The sequence below is a fragment of the Fusarium phalaenopsidis genome (genome assembly GCF_050370095.1).
Source record: "Fusarium phalaenopsidis strain FUZ10S chromosome Unknown contig_32302, whole genome shotgun sequence".
NCBI lineage: Eukaryota > Fungi > Ascomycota > Sordariomycetes > Hypocreales > Nectriaceae > Fusarium > Fusarium phalaenopsidis.
Genome location: NW_028145405.1, coordinates 3,259,922 through 3,279,652, shown reverse-complemented (window position 1 = coordinate 3,279,652; position 19,731 = coordinate 3,259,922). Strand labels below are relative to the sequence as shown.

The following is a 19,731-nucleotide window of genomic DNA, read 5'->3' as shown; positions in this document are numbered from 1 at the left end:
GCATCAACGGCGTTTTGAGGAAGCGAGGACTCCTGTCCATGTTACGGAGCCAATGGGACCACGACATCACAAGTCTTGTATATTATAACGGCAATTGATCATATTTTTTTTGTATTCTTCTGTCATGCTTCACTTTTTCAAATCTTATGCGCCGGATAGATTTGTATTTTTTACATGATAACGCCTTTTTGCGCTTAAGCGGAGGCACCGCTGATGAAGAACCACTTGTCAATGGAGCTGTCAATCTTCTCGGCGGGAAGCTCCTCATTGGGGGGCAGAGGAGGCAGCTGGTCAGGAGAAACGCGGGAAGGAGACTGCTGGACAGTGACGTTGGTGCTGAGCGTTGGTCAGCATGAGTGTGACAGGAACGTGTTGAGGGTACTCACGTTGAGACGCCACCGGGGGCAGTCTTGCCGGTGATGAGGCGGTCCCAGGCCTCAGCGCACTCGCGGACAACGTCAAGAGCGTAGCTGAATATTTGTTAAAAATTGGTACCGACAGATACATCAAGAACCGACTCACCTCTTGTTCTTGCACTCGCCAGTGAAGGCAAACTGGTTCTCGGGCTTGCCATCGGGGATCTTGTAGATACGGAACCACTCGTTGGTGGCACGGAGGAGACCGGGCAGGTGTCGCTCGACGTCCTCAACGTCGTTCAGCTTGGCAGCGAGGGGGTCGTTGATGTCAATGACAATGACCTTCCAGTCAGTCTCCTCCTCGTCGAGAAGGGCCATGACACCGAGGACCTTGACCTGCTTGACCTGGCCAGTGTAGCCGACGAGCTCGCCGATCTCGCAGACATCGAGAGGATCGTTGTCACCCTTGGCCTTGGTCTCGGGGTGGATGGAGTTAGGGTCCTCCCAGGTCTATTCATGGGTGTGAGCGGTCTGGATTAGAGTCGTATCAGACCTGGAATATCTTACCTGGGGGAAGGCACCGTAGTTCCAGAGGTAACCCTTGTGGGGGAAGCAGTTTCGGACGTATCGAAGCTTGCCCTTCTTGATGTCCTGCTTGATGGGGTTGAGGAGCTCCTCCTTGGAGATCTGGTGGGCAGATTGTCAGCATGGGGTCGGTTTGGAGAGACGGTGATGCCCAAGCGAGGGGGAGGGGTAATTTTTTGCAGGCACACGACAGCTACCAAGGTAGCTCGAACACCGCAACAAGAGGGCGTAGAGAAGCAATTGACGGAACATACCTCGAGCTTGGCATTAGTCCATCGAGGAATCTCAACAACCATGTTCAGGATGGTCTGCTCCTGGTTGGCGTAGAGGGGGATATCGTGGAAGGGAGAGATGGGCTGGCCATCCTGCTCGATGTAGACGCGGTGCTCGAGGGTGTTGGGAGCCGCAACCTTGCGGACGGTGTAGGGAGAGGCCATCTTGTTCTGCTTTGGTGCGGAAGCGCTTGATGGAAAAGAAGTAAAGTGTCGAGCGAGCTGGGCAGTTCGACGAGAAGAAGTTTCAAGAGTCGAAGAAGAGGAAGACGTGGTGGATGGAGGGGGCGGGGTATTCTGCTGGGTCAGGCTGGGCCTGGCTCCAGGGCGACGTGTGGCCAGGTGCGACATATGATTGGCCCGGCCAGGCCCTCTGGACAGCGATGGCGACAGAGACAGCGATGCCGGTAGCGGCAGTGCGGGTGGCCCCCTTTGTGGCCCCTGCGACAGTAGCAACAGTGGCAGCGGCGCTGCGGAGGATAGAGGGTGGTGCTGCAGTGAGCGACCGGCGGGTAGCCGCGATGATAGCAGTATTCGGGAGCCTTGTGGCCGGAGCATCAAACGGGGCAGTGAGCGGACCGCCTCAAGTGGAGCAGGCCCGGAAAGAAGGGGAGAAGAAAAAAGAGAGAAAAGAAGGGAAGAGAGATATGAGGAAAGGGGGTGTGATAAAAATACACCTGGTCCTACTCAGAACACGGCAATTGGGTTCTAAGCTTGTGCCTCTTCTGGCTGCTCCCGCGGTCGTCGGCTGTCGAGCTTCAAGTTTGACCGAGGTCGTTTTTCACTGTTTGGGTTGCTGGCTGGCTACAGGGTCTCTAGGCGGGAGAATGGAAAAAAAGGGGGCGGGAATGCACAGGTAACGGGAAGATCAGAATTGCGTTCAAAGTCCATCGGACGACGGAACTTGCTGACCGGAAGCTAACTCTGTCTGGACTTACAGGACCCATCTCGGCCGTGCCAAAAATGGTTCCTGTCTTTCTCATCCTGAGATCCACACAGCCAGCCGACAGCCCGAAGTTGAGAGGATTTGTCCGATGAGCCTAAGCAAACTTCGAGTAGTTGTACACCCAAGTCTGGGTTGATATCAAGTCATATTTTGATACTTTACTTTACATACAAGTGACTGAAGCTATGGCACTTGACCGACCCTCTCCTCTCCCTCGTCCTCCCACGCCATCAAGGCCTCTCATGAAAAATTCCTGCTCGTTCCGTAACCGGAAGATGCCCGTCTCATTTGTCCAACACAACGACGCTCGACTCCATCCATCCACACCATTTCTTGGAGGGAAAGCCCCTCAACGCTCCAAGAAGCTGCGCTCCTGACCCACGTCAACGATCACCTCATATCGATTGGTGGTCAGCGACCCAAGAATCTCAGACTGCTCAGCCTCGGGCCTTGGCCAAGGTTGCGCGCCGTCCGTCTTCGCTCCGCTCTAATCCTTGCGCTACATGTACCTACCTATCCAGTCCCGATAGCCCGTCGTCACGTTTTCAACTACACCTCGGCATTTGGATGCATTGCGAGATCAGACCAAAGATAACCATTCTTATTCAGCTGACATAATAAACAGGTGGACGTGTGGGATATAATAGTACAGCAGCAAACTCGAAAACCATCCTCAGTAATCAAGACAAATAAAACGCAGGTCAAGCGGAACTAAAACATGTAGGTAGTGAGGTGAACTGTCACAGCCAACGATACTCTCCAGTGCTTGCTCAAGCCAAACAAACAACCATCAACCCAGCTCAGGTATCAATTACTCCAGCAATCGTCATCTCAACCAGCAACTTCGGCATATACGGAAGACTTGGTTCCTGTCGGGGCCACAGGAGTCGCCTCGGACTGCACAGGAGAGGGAGTATCATCAGCCACCATTGGCTCCTTGCCCTTCTCTGTGATGCTCGGTGTTCGACTCTGGGCAGGTGTAGAGAAAGACTCGGCTTCGGGACGCCAGTCTCGGAGGTCGTCTTCGCAGTCGTTGAGGATCTGGCGGGCCTGGGCGGAATGCTCGTAAGCTGGCCGAGTATCGCCGGGCACCACGGGCGAATCATCAAGAAGCTCTAGCAGACGGCGACCATGCTTGGCCAAGATAATTTGCTTCTCGGCTCTCTCGATAGTCGCGGTAAACTCGGCAGCGTAAGCCTCCTTGAGCTTTTGTCGGGTCTGTGGACTATGTTAGCAAATCCTGAGTAGCTCGGTGTAAGTGACAGCATACAATGTTTGTCAACTGGGCTTCCGCAACCAGGTTCTCAGCCTCGGCGCGAACCAACTCTTGTTCGAGTACAGGTAGCTTTGCGCTTCCGGGCTCCTTCAGCTTCAGTCGCTGAATCTCATCGGCAATCTTGTCCTTGTGTTCGCGACTGGGCTGCACACTCTTTTCGGTGTTTCGAATGGCCTTGAGCATGGCACGAGAATCATCCAGCGAGTGGGCATATGCATCTTCCTGCTCACCCATCTCGCTCAGGACGACTCCCACCTTGTCCGAAATGTCACTGATGCCATCGTCGCACGTGTGCTCTCCCCATTCCGACAGCTGCGTCGCGATAGAAATGCGCTCGCGGCCAGCCGTCTCGTGGGCGTTGATGAGGTTGTTCTCAGACTTGATAAGCTTGAAGAGCTTACGCGACAGCTCAGGCTGAACCTGGCCGCGGAGCGAGTTGAAGGAGAAGCCCCGCTTGTTAGAGGCGGAGGCGGAGCCCCCCTTCGATTTGTTGGAGCGGATCGAGAGTGCGCGGTTCCTGTGGGACATGGCCATGTCAGCAGGCACTTCCATGATGTACGAGCCAGGGCGAGGTGAGGCGGATATATCGAAGCTGAATCGTGACGACATTGTGGATGATGTCGCCCGGTATATCCGGGAATGGCTCAAGGGCGACGTCGAGATACAGACGAGGGTTACAAAAGGTGAACTCACATTTTGACGACGATAACCTCGATAAGTTCGCTTTTACTAAACTATTTGGAAGGAGTAGTTTGGATGGGATGCGCTTTCTTTGTCGCGGTCAGCTTCACTTCCAAAGAAGGACCTGCAAGCCAAGACTCATGATTCCACCCATAACACGAATGACGGGCAGAGCAGTCATGAGCTCACAGACAGGCAATTGCTTACACCGTATGAAAGGCGACACGGAAGGATCTAGCTGCAGGGTCGCTTCGAGTGAGGAAATACTTTGTAAATCGTAGTCGTCGTCCGCACCAAGAGGTTACAATGTGAGAAGCTCCTTGAAGGCTGCAAGCAGGGGTATGCAGGCTTTAAACAACCACGAGGACCCTTCCAAGACTCAAGAACTGACGTTTGCGATGCCGTCTTCCCTGCTTTCGGCAGACAAGATGGCTAGACCCGTCCTCAGCTAACAAGGTACAGTACACACACACACGCACTTTCACCAACATCACCCAAGTTAGGTTCTCTTCTTTCTTTTCTTGGAGGGACCTCGGCGATGATGATGGCGATGGAATGCAGGGTGATGTCATGCACTCGCCCTCACAGATCCAGCCCTGCGACCTTGAGCGGGACCCTCCACCCCCGCCGGAGGCGACAGCTACGTCAACAGCTTCTTTTTTGGACACCACCAGTCAAGCTCAACCATGTCATGGAAGTGACCAAGGTCCGTGGCTCCCGGAACCTGAAGCAAGGCTGGTGTGAGTGAGGCTCAAGAAATGGAACAAAAAATCTTTATATTTGTTTCTTTCGTGTTATGAGCCCGTAACGTTTCTAACCCATTTCGTCGTATTGCTTGCCCTGCCCTACTCCACGATAACAAAAAACGCCCAGCTTAACAAAATGACCGCCGTCCCATTCGTCCACTTGATCCGTTCAATATCATATTATACATGTCGCGTCTCGCGTTACACGTCAAAGAAGCCACCAATGCCGCTAAAGTTCAACCGCCAAGTATAGATCATCACCAGTCTATTCAGCACAACGTCATCGAGAGAGAGATCTTTTGACATTGCTTGCTCAGAAGTGCTCAGACGTAGCGAGTCTCGTAGGCGACGGGGCCACTGGTGCGATAGCTAGCCCTGGGGCTGTGGCTGTAGGACCGGCGGGTGACGCTGGTGTAACTGGCCCTAGGAGAGCGGGAGTGGTGGTGATGGTGGTGATGGTGGCCGTGGTGACGCCGGGCGGGGATGATCTCCTCGTGATAGTAGTACTTGGTCTTGGGCTCAGTGCGGAAGCACATTTTGGCTGACTTGAAGCAGTGATGCTGATAAAGGGAGTTCTGATAGGTAGGTTTGGTGGCTCAGAGAGCGAATCGTGTAAGTCGAGAGGAAGCGACTGAGTAGACTGGCTTGAAGAGAAGAGGTTCGTAGCGCAAGTTAACGCTTAAAGTGTTCGTCAAGTTGATTGAAAAGATACAAAGGAAAAAACTTTGGGAGGGGACCCCTTCATCATCTTATACGAGTGAGTTGGCTTTCCATCCATGACTGACGCTGGCGTCTTGCCCGGTTTCTTTGGTTTAAACCCATGCCCACCACCACGCAAGCAAGGGGAGGGGTCCTTGACGGGGATGACCATCGGAGCGTGCCTCGCCCACCCACTCCACCTAGAGTACGGTACACACCATCAAACACGGCCTTGGCTGACGGGCGGCTGAACAAATACCGGTACTTGACTTTGCTTGCGCCGCAGGCAGGTAACGTCACTGGAAGTAACCGCCAATATGGAACCAGCAGAATGCCCTGCAGATGCTAGCCCTGACTCTCAACCACCCTAGACCTAGCTGGTTATTCTGACGGACGCCGAGTCTTTGACCACTTGGGCTCCAAGGATGCAGGCTCAACCAACTTCCCACGACCTTGGGTTCGGTCAGCCCCAGTTGGGCTAGTAGATGCCTTATTGTGGCTTTGTTGGGCTTGAAACCTCGGATGAAGCGAGTCAAAGGTTTTACTTTGTTCATGTTAGAGCCAGTTTGAGGCATCATCTGACAGCGGCACTGCCTCTATCCACACTTGTCTCTGTCCAAGCACTCCTCCTCTTCAACCCAACTCAACAGGGCATCTAGGCATCTACGAATGCGAAACCACAGCTGATGCATGTTTCCTCGCCATTACCTGGTTCAACCCTATTCCTTGTACTCCTCTTCTCAGCTATACAATGGTTTGCCAGCGCTGACACCAACACCATTGGGTTGAGGCCGTCACACAATTGACAACTTTGTGGCAGCTGTCAGATGACATGCGCCTAGTACACCAGACCCATTCACGGCTGAAATCCATTTCAATAGAAAACTATAATCCCTTTCTATGTTACATTTTTTACATCGTTGCCCAGGAGCAGCTCCCGCTGTTCATGCAAGTGTGAAGAGCGCTCAAAAAAAACAATGTTCCCTCCTTCTATATATCTTATTTCCTGGGCTTGAATCCCGTCTGCACCTTGCCAAGCGCCCAGGTCGTGATGTAAACTGCCAGCACGCTGACAAAGATGACAGCGGGCTTTCGCAGAGCGCTCACAAGAGGCGCATCATACGAGATGATGAGCTGTCGGTCCCGGAACTCATCCACAAGGTTTCTCGCCTTGATGGTCACGGTCGTTCGGCCAATGGTGTCAAGGTAGGTTCGGGTGAGATCGATCGAGGTCGAGGTAATGGCCGACTCGGGAACGTTGGTGTAGAACTTGACATTCCTGCTTCATTGTTAGACAAGTCGAGACCCAGTGCAATTTTGTTTAGACTTACTCGGCGCCCTCGGGGAGGAGGACCTTGACGTTGATGTGCTCATACTCGATGCCCTCGGCCTGCTTAGGGCCCTCCAAGAAGGGGACCTTGAGAACGTAGCCTCCAGTGGCAGTTCGGCGCAAGAAGTTGGCAGCATCAGAGTTCCATCCAATGGTGAAGGGGTACTTCCAACCACCAAACAGGGGGTATCGGGGCTTCAGCTCGAGCAGAGACTCTCGCTTGTTGCTACGGAAGCGAGAGGTCGAGACGTTGCCAATGACGTCGACAAAGTAGGCATCGACACTTCCAATCTGGAGAGGAACTCGGAGCTCCTTGAGAGCATGGGTGGTGGGGTTGTAGAACTGCGACTGCGCCCACTTGACTCGGTTGAAGAGGGTCGAGAGGTTGGCACCTCGGTGGTACAGATCGTACTTCTCCTCAAAGGCAATGTTGCCGCCCCAGTGGCTGACCTCGATGTCACGGTTGAGCTCAGCAACGTGGGTGACGGGCTTGGTGAACTCGAACCGAACCTGAGCTGGGGAGACGGCACCAGCAGGCTTCTCATCGAAGGGGCCGTATGTGAGCTTGTTACCCTGCTTGGTAGGGAACTCCTTGACATTGCCGCTTCCAGGGAGCTTTGTATAGTCGGGGATGGAGGACGAAATAGCCTTGATCTCGGTCTTCTGCTTGAGGGTGGGATAGGACGACGGGGCGTAGACGGAAAAGTCGTAGGCGAGGAACTGGTTCTCGTCCTGGGCAACAGAGGCGGGAAGAGGAGCATAAGCCTTCAGATAGTAGAAGGTGATGCCGAGGGTCTGCTGAGCACCGGCCTTGAGGGGAGTGGGCAATTGGATGCGGTAGTACTGGACATCACTGGAACGATGGGATCAGCATCATGGTGGCACATGCCAGGGTCAGCCACAAATAAATACCTGAGGGCATCATATTCGACAACCTCGGCCACAAACGGTCCAGCGCTTGCGTCCTTGCGATCCTTGACCTCGAAGCCACCTACACGGGACAGCTGGTCGGCAGTGAATGGCACATAGTAGTCGGTCTGGGGCTCGGATGCGACGTTCTCGATGAGGACGTTGATCTGCTCCTTGACATAATTCTTCTCGAGCGAGATGACATGCACCAGGTTGGCGTTCTTGAAGACCTGGGGAGGCTTAAAGTCGGCGGGGAGGATGACCTTGGAGGTCTCGGTGGTTGCGCTCGCGAGGGCAGTAGAGACGAAGCTCAGGAGCGCCGTAGCAATCGCGGACGGCTTCATGATGACAGCTTTAGAAAGGGGGATCGCTCATTGACCGAGCAGATCCAAAGCTGTTGGAGATGGAAATTGGAGGCCGGGTGCCGGGAGAAATCGTGGTCGAGGTTGGTTGTTGCAAGCTCGCAACTCTCAAGATACCTCGATTTCGCGAGTCCTCCTGAGACAGCTCCCAAAAAGCATACGTTGCCCATTTGGCGCGCGTCAGCGGGAGCTGCAGGGTAAGCTAACTGACCAATCAGAGGCCACCTGAAGCTTGGGAGCTCGGCAGATAGTAGCGCCGAGCCCGGGACGGCAACTATAGCTCATATAGGCAAAACGCCAGATCAGATCACCAACCGGCAAACCTGGAAGAGCTCTTCACGAGCCCAAGGTACCCGGCCGGCAGAGAAGCCAGGTACTGGCCCTTCCCCCCACGAACACCAAGGGGTTTTAGGTCACATGTGGCTTGCTGGGCCCTGACATCATGTCACCAAGCTGCTGGACGGCCGACCCCCAAGTCCCCCGACCCTGGTGCATATGCGCACGAGGAAGAGAAAGACGAAGCCATCCGCATTGTCGGTGTACGGGGTGGCTTTTTCCTCTGGGTGAATCAGTGAGGCCCCCCTCTTGAGACGTGGGAAGCATCTTGGCAATTACTGCGCATTCCCCCGCCTTGTTGAGTCGACTATCGCTGCTAGCTGTTGCCCCCTCCAACAACGGGCCGACAAGAGCTCAACACTACCTCGCCTAGGGCGTGGGATCTGGAGACGATCAAGACCGGACCAGACTGCATCACCCACGCCCTCGTCGGGCGCCGGGAAGCCACCGTCGCCTCCTCAGGAGCTAGCTTATCGAACCTAGAACCATGTTTGGCCAGGCAGCGGTTTCTCTTTTACTTCCTTTTTAGTAGTTTATTTTTGTTTCCTATCCTGGGGCCAGTCCTCGTGCAACCAGCGCAAGCGGTCAGATAAAGACATTACGTAGCTGAGACCACTGCAATGGATTGACAACAGAAACATGCGGCCGCCGAGGGGTCTGGGGGCCCGGAGATGGGCGAGTTGGGTCTCATCCGGGGACGCAATTGGCCCGGCACGCACTGCTGGGAGGCCAAAGCGAGGCGCCGGATACATCCCCAGAGCTGTTGACATGTAGAAGTACCTGACGGGACCTCCCCTCCAGCTCCAGGTTCCATGCTTGAGGCCAACTCCCTGAGGTCAACCTTGCTGCATCTCCCGCTCAACGGCTGCGACCTGGCTGGTTGGCGTCTTCACCTCGACTCACCTCGACCTGCTCCACCTCGCTCACCATCCACCCCAACTCCTTTAAAACCCCCGTGTCCCCCTTATTCCTTATTCTGGTTTGGACTCGTCAATTGCTCTTCTCTCGACCGTGTGTCCCTGATTAGCTCCGCGCGTCTTGTCCTCTTCTTGTCAGCCTCAACCAGAACTACCCCGCCAACCCCGCCAAACCTTCATCGACAAAATGGTCGGCCTCGGACCTCGTCGTCCTCCCTCCCGAAAGGGTACGTATGCTCTCTTGATCAAGCTGCTCGGTGTCTTGTGATGTGCCGCATGTTTTACTGGGAACGGTCTCGGTGTGCCATCGCTTGGACATGGACGTTGTCCTGGCTCAGTTAGCTTTTGCCCGTTGACAATGGCTTGGTGGGGCTGACAGCCATGGCCGAGATACGTGGTGATGACGCTGTTGATTCGGCCGCCCAGTCCGGCCTTGGACCGGAGCATCCGTGTAAAAGGCGAAGTCGTCTTTTCCTTGAGAGATTTGCGAGGATGCGGTGCGTCGTTGGACGAGATCTGGTTGAATATTTGTTTCATCGTCCCTCGAGGTTTCATTTCATCGTCGGTGTGGGCGATCGATCGATACCTTCGCTTCCACCGCCACCACCCGTGTCACCGTGATCTCAAGGTGGAAACAGGAATGTTGAGACGAACGATCGCCAAGGGTTGAGTCTATTGATCTCTGTGGGCCAACTAGCGGGCTGTTACACTGAAGTGCCAGTGCCATATCAAGATAATTGCGGCGACTGCACTACTGGCAGTGTTGACAGCTGACGAAGCTAAATGCCCGTCTGCTCCTTCCTTCAGCAACTTCCACCGTCTACCTTTTCTTGCGATTTCTTTTGTTTCACAAAACAGACGCAACAATGCCGCACTTCAGCGCTGACGACATAATGACAGGATCCATGGCCGATGTCCCCAAGGACTTGGCTGATGAGATTCACAAGCTGGAGAAGCTCTTGACTGTCGACGCTGCCAAGCTCAAGGAGATCACCGACCACTTCGTTTCTGAGCTTGCCAAGGGTAAATCCAGGAAATCCGTGGCATCATGACCCGACTTGGCTAACCTGCATTCCCAGGTCTCAGTGTTGAGGGTGGCAGCATCGTGAGTTTTTATACATCACAGCATATCAATCACACTTCTAACCAACATTTAGCCTATGAACCCTACCTGGGTCATGTCCTTCCCCGATGGTTACGAGACTGGTACCTATCTGGCCCTGGACATGGGCGGCACCAACCTGCGAGTCTGTCAGATCACACTCACAGAGGAGAAGTCGGAATTCGACATCATTCAGTCCAAGTATCGCATGCCTGAGGAGCTCAAGTCTGCTACCTCGGAGGAGCTATGGGACTACATCGCCGACTGTCTCTTCCAGTTCCTCGAAACACACCATGGCGACTGTACCAACATGGAGAAGCTTCCCCTGGGTTTCACCTTCTCCTACCCCGCTACTCAGAACTACATCGATGAGGGTATCCTTCAGCGATGGACCAAGGGCTTCGACATTGAAGGCGTCGAGGGCGAGAACGTTGTTCCCATGTTTGAGGAGGCTTTGACCCGACGGGTAAGTTGAACCACACCAATCCTGTGATACACCGCTGACAAGATGTCATAGGGTGTGCCCATCAAACTGGCAGCTTTGATCAATGATACTACTGGTACATTGATTGCTTCGGCCTATACCGATGAGGACATGAAGATTGGCTGCATCTTCGGCACTGGTTGCAACGCGGCTTACTTTGAAAACTGCGGCTCCATTCCCAAGCTTGCTCACCTGAACCTCCCCCCTGACCTGCCCATGGCCATCAACTGCGAGTGGGGAGCTTTTGACAACGAGCACAAGGTTCTCCCTCGAACTGTCTACGATGTCATCATCGACAAGGAGTCTCCTCGCCCTGGCCAGCAGGCCTTCGAGAAGATGATTGCCGGTCTCTACCTGGGCGAAATTTTCCGACTTATCATGGTCGACCTTCATGACAACAAGAATGTGCACATCTTTGAGAACCAGGACATTTCCTTGCTCCGCAAGCCCTACAGCCTGGATGCTTCCTTCTTGTCCTTCATCGAGGAGTATGTTGCCTGTGTCTGACACCATGATCTAGCTAACCTTGCGCTTCTAGGGATCCCTTTGAGAACTTGCAGGAGACATACGACCTCTTCTCATCCAAGCTCAACCTGGCTTGCACACGCCCTGAGCTGGAGCTTATCCGCAAGACCGCTGAGCTTATCGGCACACGAGCTGCTCGTCTCTCGGCGTGTGGTGTTGCTGCTGTCTGCAAGAAGAAGAACTACGAGACCTGCCACGTCGGTGCCGATGGCTCAGTCTTCAACAAGTACCCCTTCTTCAAGGAGCGAGGCGCCCAGGCTCTGCGGGAGATTCTCGACTGGCCCAAGAAGACGAACAAGAGGGCCGAGGACCCCGTTGAGGTCCTTGCCGCCGAAGATGGTAGCGGTGTCGGCGCCGCCCTGATCGCCGCCCTGACCCTCAAGCGAATCAACGAGGGCAACCTGGCGGGTATCCTCCACCCCGAGAACTTCAAATGAGAGCGTGGGACGGATAAATCAAAGGCGCGGGTGGGTATCAATGGTTAAAGGAACGGGCAAAACGGAGATAGACGTGTACATGAATGAAGCACGAATAGAGGCAAGGGGGTTGCTTGAGGACTACCAAACAGCGTGTCACAGACGAACCCTCCCTCATCCTGTTGCACTTGAGCGTCTAGCCCATGAATGTACAAACGGGCAACCGGTATTCTGGGAAATAATGTCAGCACAATTCGGAGAAACAAATGGTTGGGTGTCTCACTGTCGAGGGTCCAGTACCGCCGCCGCACGCCCTCCCATTCTCCCTTGCCAGCCTGGTCTAGGCCAGCCATATCGACGTCGCTCTCCTCCCAGTCGACGTCAAGGCCGGCATCGGCGCACTGCATCTCGACCACCTTAGTGTAGACGTCGTAGCATATCTTTCTGTCCGCGCCGAGTCCGTTGAAGAAGCTGAACCTGCCTTCCTGGTCCATGATGCCGATGATGCACTCGGTGAAGAAGTGACGCAGCTGCGAGTAGTCCTCGCCAAAAGTGTCAAAGTAGATGGCATCGTAGACCTCGCCAACCTCGAGCAGCTTGGGTACCACATCCTGCCACTTGCCCTTGTGCACCTTGAAGGCGCCCTCTTCGGGCCCGCTCTTCTCCCACTCAGGGCCGAACTTGGAGCCCGGCTGGGCGAGGTGCTCGAGGACGGAGGGGTGGGCCTCGATGATGTGGTGGCGGGAGGGCTTGAGGTCGGCAAACATGCCGTCAATGATGCCCATGCCGAAGCCAATGTTGAGGATTCGCTTGCCCGGGGACGAGTCGGGGACCAGGGCGGCGACGGAGCGGCGCATGATGTCGGTCTCCCAGGCCATCATGACACCGTTCAGGTCCGAGTCGACGAGCTTGGCGTCGTCGTATGTCAACTTGGAGCTGAGGTATTCTTCGCTCGTGACGGGCTTCTCCTTTGCATCGGGGGGCACGAATTTGGCCTCTTCGGGAGCGGCGACGACTTCTTCGGTGGATACGAGCTGGGGGACTTCGTCTTCGTTCTCATCTATGTGCATCTCGTCGCCGTCTTCTGAGCCAGAGGACAGCTGCTCATAGTCACCGCCCATCAAGGCAAAGAGCAGCTCTGCGCGAACTCCAGCCTCGACGCACAGATTGTATAGGGTCTTGCGGCCGAGTCGGAGGGCGACGCAGCCGGGGGTCTCGTTGTTGCTGTCGACATCGTTCCAGATGGCGCCGTTGAGGAATAGATCCTGGATAATCTCCTTGGCCTCCTCAACACAACCGTCCTCCTCTTGATCAGCGCTGTCATCCTCGGGAGAGGCTGGCCCGCAGGCGCGGATAGCTGCATGTAGAGGTGTCTCGCCTGTCTTGATATCCTGAGCGTTGGCCTTGCCGGTGGTTCGCAGGAGAGCCTTCAGACCGCTCCGGTCATGGCCCCATGCATGATATAGAACTTCTCGGATATCGTCTGGGCAATCCGAGGAGATGCGCGCAGGCATGGAGTCATCGATCTTCGCTGTCTGTGCTGTCATGATGGGCTGTGGAGGGGCACACACACAAAATGTGTCGTGGGTTTGTAAGAGGGGCACACGAAATCGATCTCGGGTATCGGTCGCTCGAGGACGGGTATCAATGCTACCACCAGGAAATCAGACAAGGGTGAAAGAGATGACAAGGGCAATCGGAGCGGCACCTACCGAAGTGAGTGTCAAACCGCGGGTCGACCGAGTCCGAAAAGAGGACGAAGAAAAAAATACATAAAAAATTATTCGGCCGGAGCTAGGGTTGACCGATGCGCCGGACGACGCAGGAAATATCGAATTCTCTACCGAGAGGCATCCACTCTGCCCCGCTCCGAAGCCTGCCCGGGGGCCCGTCGGGGGCCGGTTCCACTGCATCAGCTCGGTGGCCGGATAGGATGCCGACAGGGTCTAGCTTGCCGTGGTTGCATCACTTTTCAATTGCTTGCATTTGCTTTGCTTTGCTAGCGCAGTTGTGGCAAGAGAACCAACAGGCACCCTGGATGGTCGAGGCCATTCCTTGGAAGTGAGGCTGGGCTAATTAATGAGCTACCTGTGGTGACCAGGTATGAAAAGACTGGCGTGCCGCTGGAGCGAGGTCTCTCCTCAGGTCGGTTTCAAGGGAGAAGAGAACGGGGAACGGCCACTAAAAACTCAGTGGACCTCGGGTTCCCTAGCACGACGGGCAGGCTCTTCTACGTATTTTAGTGCTAGAACTCTACCCATTAGGTTCCTTGCAGTGACGTGCACGTTCCGCATATGAGCTACGCGATTGGCCAATCCCACACGAAGCATCTCGAGCTTGTCTCGCCGAACCAAGGGTAAACGACGAGCAACAGCTTGACGCTTAAGCAGAAGAGCGCTAGTGGACAAGCTCCACCCTGTGCACGACCTGCCGCGTCTCTCTGCTTGGGCGAACGGCCTTTCCTTGGAGCGACAGATCAACAAGCGACTCAAGGGAAACCCGACTTCGACCTGGCACTACCGTACCTACAGGCGAGAGTACAACAGTACGAGACGTGCCGTACCTGCCGTCTCATCTGCCCAGTTTGCGCCTCCTCCGCTCGCAACACACACTCCACCAACTTCGTGCGCTGTCTCTGACCTTTTTTCCCTCTCTTTCTTCTCCCACAGGTAAGCATACGAAGACCTGGATACCATCACCAGCATCAGCGCCAGCACCGGCAATCCATCGATTGATTCGTATGGTCTGGTTGCATCGATTCCCTTCTTCATGAGCTTCTAGGCCTTGATTCAGCATCATTCTCGCGTCCGCTATTGGTCACTTCACATCACATCCATCTCCTGGGTGTCGACTCCAACTTCGTTCAATGCGCTCATGCTGATCGTCCAGGACCTCAAGACCCGTTCCAAGACTTGGACAAGCACCCGCTCGGGCAAACGCACCCCCACGGTCCGGCCCGGCGTCGTCGTCATGAAGTTCGGCGAGCAGCTCCGCTCCAGCGTCATCCACGAGTACCAATGGTACTACATCGACTACGATGGACTGAAGGACGAGCTCAAGCATCCTACCGGTCCTATCAAGGTTGGGTCCAAGGGGCCTGAGTGGACCGAGGATGACGAGACGCGCTTCGTCGGCAAGCTCGAGGCCGAGCTCGAAAAGGTCCATACCAAGCAGCAGGTCAAGGCTATGGAGATCTCGCGCCGTATCGCTGTCAGTGAGCGCGAGGTCAAGGAGGTAGTCAATCGCCTCAACGAGCGCGGTCTCGACGAGAACGGCCCCAGCGAGGAGGAGTTTATGCTTCTCGAGGAGGATCTCAGTGATATCATCGCAGACGTCCACGATCTCGCCAAGTTTGTTCAGCTCAACTACACGGGATTCTACAAGATTATCAAGAAGCACGACGTAAGCTGCCCATGCTAACCGTGCCGATCGAGCTCTTCTAATGGTTACAGAAATTGACCGGATGGCACCTGCGCCCCGTCTTCGATACCCGACTCAAGGCGAAGCCTTTCTACAAGGAAAACTACGATGCGTCCGTCATTAAGCTGTCGAAGCTCTACGATCTTGTCCGAACGCGAGGCAACCCTGTCAAGGGCGATAGCGCTGCTGGTGGTGGCCAGGCCAACTTTATCCGACAGACGACCAAATATTGGGTTCACCCTGACAATGTGACGGAGCTGAAGCTCATTATCCTCAAGCACTTGCCCGTCCTTGTCTTCAACGCCAACAAGGACTTTGACCCCGAGGATTCCGCCATTACCTCGATCTACTACGACAACCCCGAAACCTGGGACCTGTACGAGGGCCGATTGAAGAAGACTGAGGGTGCCGAGGCGATTCGTCTGAGATGGTATGGAGGAATGAAGACCGAGACCATCTTTGTGGAGCGCAAGACGCATCGTGAGGACTGGACTGGCGAGAAGTCGGTCAAGGCACGATTCGCCACCAAGGAGAAGAACATCAACGCGTACATGAGGGGAGAGCTGCTTCCTGCTGCCATCTTTGAGAAGGCGCGCAAGGAGGGCAAGAAGTCTGAAAAGGCTATTGCTGAAGATGAGCGACTGGCTTCGGAGATTCAGTACTCGGTGCTCAAGAAGGGTTATAAGCCTGTCTGCCGATCCTTCTACAACCGCACAGCTTTCCAGCTCCCCGCCGATGCTCGAGTGCGAATCTCGCTCGACACGGAGCTCACCATGATCCGAGAGGATAACTTGGATGGGCGCACTCGATCTGGAGATAACTGGCGGCGCATGGATATTGGCATTGATTATCCATTCTCACAGCTGCCCCCTGAGGATATTGTGCGATTCCCTTATGCCGTTCTGGAGGTCAAGCTCCAAACTCAGGCTGGACAGGAGCCCCCTGAGTGGGTTCGTCAGCTGATCTCTTCTCACCTGGTAGAAGCCGTTCCCAAGTTCTCCAAGTTCATCCACGGCACAGCCTGCTTGTTCCCTGACCGGATCAACCTCCTGCCTTTCTGGATGCCTCAGATGGATGTGGACATTCGCAAGCCCGTCAGCCACGACTTTGGTATCCGACGACCCGGCATGTCGGGAACCACGACTACTTCGGACGACGAGGACGATTTGGACTCTGACGACGAGGAACTGGTACCTTCGAGCCGCAATCCCACCAACGGAGAGTCAAGCGCCCAGGGCGGTAGCCGACGCCGGCCCCTTCCCGCAGATGTCGAGGGCCAAATTGCGGACTTGCCTGCTGAGAACGAGGACTATCCCATCTATGACTCGGATGACGAGTACGATGAAAGCTTCGAGCTGGAGCAGGCCAGGAGGATAGGTGGATGGCATTACTACTCAACCCTCATCTCGACCAAGAGTCGAGCTGCCGCCCACCAGGTGGTCTCGGCCCTCAAGTATGCCATCCCGGCGCCTCGAAGCACACAGGTGCCCCGTAGCGATAGATTGCAGGCACTGTTTGGGTCGGCGCAGATTCAGACCAAGAAGTTCAAGGCACCACACGGAAAGAAGATTTACGTGCCTGTGCGCGTCGAGCCCAAGGTGTACTTTGCGGCCGAGAGGACATTTTTGGGATGGGTAAGTTGGATTTTCCTGGTAATGAAGTGGACATGGCTAACGTGAGTGCAGCTTGAATACTCCATTTATATTGGCACTATTGCTGTGACACTGCTCAACTTTGGTACCCATCCTACGCCAGCACACTTTTGGGTGGCTGGTACCTTTACTCTCCTGGCCATCATGAGTCTCTGCTACTCGGTGGTTACGTACTTGTACCGAAGCAACGCGATACGAACGCGCAAGGTTGTCAAGTACTATGACCGCTGGGGTCCGAGTGTGCTCTGCGCGGCGCTCTTTCTGGGAGTGGCCCTGAACTTTGCATTCGAAGGCAGGGAGAGGAAGATCTGGTAAAGGAAAGGGGGGGGGTTTCTTCTGTTTGGTTGACAGTTGTATATCATCATTCCGGACGGGGTTGGTTGGGGAAAGAGATGAACTCGGCCCTTGGGGCTGCTGGGAGGCGGTAAGCTTGAATTTGTTGCTACTGTAGGGGTGAGGTGAGTCTAGTTTGGGGGTGATATCATTGGCTAGTGCGAGAGTTAAAGTTGCAAAACTATCCAGCTACACGGCATCTTCCATGGTCCCCGACGCTTGATAAGCGCCTTAGTGACATGCGTCAGACCAGACACGGCGAAGCTGGTGCTGCTAGTGCCACGGGAGCTTAGCTGTCAACGCCAAAGACTGCCTTGCCGTTGACTGTCTCACGGTGAAGGAGGTGTACTAACAAAGCTTTGGTGAGCGGGCTTATTTCAGCTGATTCAGCCCTTTTGGGTCGAGACTTGGTTCTATCCGAAGATGCCATCACCAAGGCGTCTGCCCGGCTATTCTCTAGAGTGGCTGGAGTCCAGGTGACACAATGGCGTCTCTGTACATGGTGCGCATATAAAGATGGGCTTGACCTCGTGTCTCTGTAGTTGAATTGCCCCCTCAAACCTCTCAAAGACTCCATCAACAGACAGGAAAACACCATGGTCATCCTCAAGACCCAGTCCGAGTTTGGATACGCTCCTCCTCCGCAGACTCCCTACAGCGTCATCACCAACCTCCCCGGTTGGGACGTCGCCCAGGCCGTTCGCGATGGCGATCATGGACCTTTGAAGAGGGTTGTTCACATATATCCTCGCTTTGCACCCACACACTTTTCCGCATTGGTGAGGATGCCATATTTAACATGCTGTGGCTCCCTTTGACTAATGTGTGACAGCTCGGTCAAGAGATTGCAAAGTGTGTTGGTCAAGAGGGAAAAGCTGCTCTCGTCTACCTCAACCCAGCTGTATGGCCGTACACGGTCCGGCATATTACTCTTGAGAGTCGCGGCAAGCATCGCATGAAGGCTGAGGATGTATCTCTCAGATGCGTCGATATTGCAGGTCATCGCGTGTACACCATCTTTGTTGAACCGCAGTATATGCCCACCATGATGCTCACATGGCAGAATCCGGGTCTGGGCATCTCTATCCGCGGAGCAGAGCATCTCTTGAAGGGGACTGATAGTATCAAGGAAGTGTCTATTGAGAGTGATGTTCTCCCGGCGCCGACGTGGACGCCCGAGGGTCCGGCGCATCAAGGTATCCGAGAGAGAGTCGTTGAACTCCTCCAGCGAGCCCCGTTGGACGCAGACAAGGTCAAATGCACGCCTGACGACGTGTTTCTATACCCAACAGGCATGGCTGCCATATTTCACTCAAGCAATCTCCTGATGGAACACCGTCCAGGCACCATCGTTGTGCTGGGCATCATCTTTCACAACACGTACCACCATCTCATCGAGGAGTGCCCCCACGGGTGGAAGCACTTTGGCAAGGTTGACAATGAAGGTCTCTCAGCGATGGAGGAGTGGCTCGAGGGGGAGAAGAAAGCCTCGAGACCAGTGAGCTACGTGTTTGTCGAGATTCCTGGAAATCCTACTCTTGATACCCCTGACATGTACCGTCTGAAGAAGCTGGTGAGTTCCCTCCCCCCTTTCGAATACAGAGCTAGACAGGACTAACTCGACCAGTCTGAGAAATATGGCTTCGTCCTCATCGTCGACGACACAGTCAGTGGCTTCGCTAACATCGACGTCCTACCCCAGTCCGACTTTCTCCTGACGTCCCTCACAAAGTCCTTCAGCGGCCAGTCCAACGTCATGGGCGGTTCCATCGTCCTCAACCCTCTATCACCCAACTATGACGTCTTGAAGCCCTTGTTTGAAGCATCGCATCACAACGAGCTCTTTGCTTCGGATGCAGAGGTTCTGCTGTCCAACTCGCACGACTTTCTCGAGCGCACAAAGATCCTCAATCGCAACGCCTTTGCTATGGCCAAGTTCCTCCACGATGCAAAGGAAGCCCCCGACTCGCCTGTCGTCAACGTGCAGTACCCAGGTCTCCTACCCAGCAAGACCGAGTACGACGCCGTCATGCGCCCTGGAACATCCGAGCTCCCTGAGCCAGGCTATGGATGTCTCTTGACGGTCGAGTTCAGCGACGTCGAGTGCGCCATGGCCTTTTATCACCGCTGTGGTTTCTATCCCAGTCCACACCTCGGTGGGCACGTTACAATCATGTTTGCTTATAACATGGTTATGTTTGGAAAGAAGGTCGAAGAGAGGGAGTATATGCGTGGCCTGGGCGTCAAGGAGGAGAGCGTCCGGATTTCAGCTGGTCTTGAAGATGAAGGCGACTTGATTGACACCTTGAGGGACGCTTTGGAAGCGGCTGTCGAGGTCAAGCGAGGATCAAAGTAATAGTGCTAACTGCCCATAGAGATTGTCA

At 54.7% G+C, this 19,731-nt stretch overlaps 8 protein-coding genes across 8 annotated transcripts; 3 read left to right on the top strand and 5 right to left on the bottom strand.

Moving 5' to 3' along the window:
- Nucleotides 1-194: 194 nt before the first annotated feature.
- LRP88_08375 (inorganic diphosphatase IPP1) lies at nt 195-1,378 on the bottom strand (the record flags this gene model as incomplete). The annotated part of the gene is made up of 5 exons (XM_083244883.1): nt 195-336; nt 387-470; nt 523-866; nt 924-1,043; nt 1,196-1,378. The coding sequence occupies 5 exons, from the start codon at nt 1,376-1,378 to the stop codon at nt 195-197; spliced, it is 873 nt and encodes a 290-aa protein (XP_083099377.1).
- Nucleotides 1,379-2,990: 1,612 nt separating this feature from the next.
- LRP88_08374 (Eisosome component PIL1-domain-containing protein) lies at nt 2,991-4,044 on the bottom strand (the record flags this gene model as incomplete). The annotated part of the gene is made up of 2 exons (XM_083244882.1): nt 2,991-3,377; nt 3,430-4,044. The coding sequence occupies 2 exons, from the start codon at nt 4,042-4,044 to the stop codon at nt 2,991-2,993; spliced, it is 1,002 nt and encodes a 333-aa protein (XP_083099376.1).
- A 1,141-nt stretch (nt 4,045-5,185) lies between these two features.
- LRP88_08373 (uncharacterized protein) lies at nt 5,186-5,398 on the bottom strand (the record flags this gene model as incomplete). Its single annotated transcript, XM_083244881.1, has 1 exon — nt 5,186-5,398. The coding sequence occupies one exon, from the start codon at nt 5,396-5,398 to the stop codon at nt 5,186-5,188; it is 213 nt and encodes a 70-aa protein (XP_083099375.1).
- A 1,162-nt stretch (nt 5,399-6,560) lies between these two features.
- LRP88_08372 (dolichyl-diphosphooligosaccharide--protein glycotransferase subunit OST1) lies at nt 6,561-8,144 on the bottom strand (the record flags this gene model as incomplete). The annotated part of the gene is made up of 3 exons (XM_083244880.1): nt 6,561-6,840; nt 6,893-7,744; nt 7,804-8,144. The coding sequence occupies 3 exons, from the start codon at nt 8,142-8,144 to the stop codon at nt 6,561-6,563; spliced, it is 1,473 nt and encodes a 490-aa protein (XP_083099374.1).
- A 2,137-nt stretch (nt 8,145-10,281) lies between these two features.
- LRP88_08371 (hexokinase-domain-containing protein) lies at nt 10,282-11,963 on the top strand (the record flags this gene model as incomplete). Its single annotated transcript, XM_083244879.1, has 5 exons — nt 10,282-10,438; nt 10,495-10,520; nt 10,573-10,983; nt 11,035-11,489; nt 11,540-11,963. 5 exons carry the CDS (start codon nt 10,282-10,284, stop codon nt 11,961-11,963), a joined length of 1,473 nt encoding a protein of 490 aa, XP_083099373.1.
- A 175-nt stretch (nt 11,964-12,138) lies between these two features.
- On the bottom strand, nt 12,139-13,489 carry LRP88_08370 (protein-arginine N5-methyltransferase; the record flags this gene model as incomplete). Its single annotated transcript, XM_083244878.1, has 2 exons — nt 12,139-12,173; nt 12,226-13,489. The coding sequence occupies 2 exons, from the start codon at nt 13,487-13,489 to the stop codon at nt 12,139-12,141; spliced, it is 1,299 nt and encodes a 432-aa protein (XP_083099372.1).
- Nucleotides 13,490-14,912: 1,423 nt separating this feature from the next.
- LRP88_08369 (VTC domain-containing protein) lies at nt 14,913-17,329 on the top strand (the record flags this gene model as incomplete). The annotated part of the gene is made up of 3 exons (XM_083244877.1): nt 14,913-15,344; nt 15,395-16,996; nt 17,048-17,329. The coding sequence occupies 3 exons, from the start codon at nt 14,913-14,915 to the stop codon at nt 17,327-17,329; spliced, it is 2,316 nt and encodes a 771-aa protein (XP_083099371.1).
- A 614-nt stretch (nt 17,330-17,943) lies between these two features.
- Nucleotides 17,944-19,703, top strand: LRP88_08368 (pyridoxal phosphate-dependent transferase; the record flags this gene model as incomplete). Its single annotated transcript, XM_083244876.1, has 3 exons — nt 17,944-18,126; nt 18,180-18,920; nt 18,975-19,703. 3 exons carry the CDS (start codon nt 17,944-17,946, stop codon nt 19,701-19,703), a joined length of 1,653 nt encoding a protein of 550 aa, XP_083099370.1.
- Nucleotides 19,704-19,731: the final 28 nt, after the last annotated feature.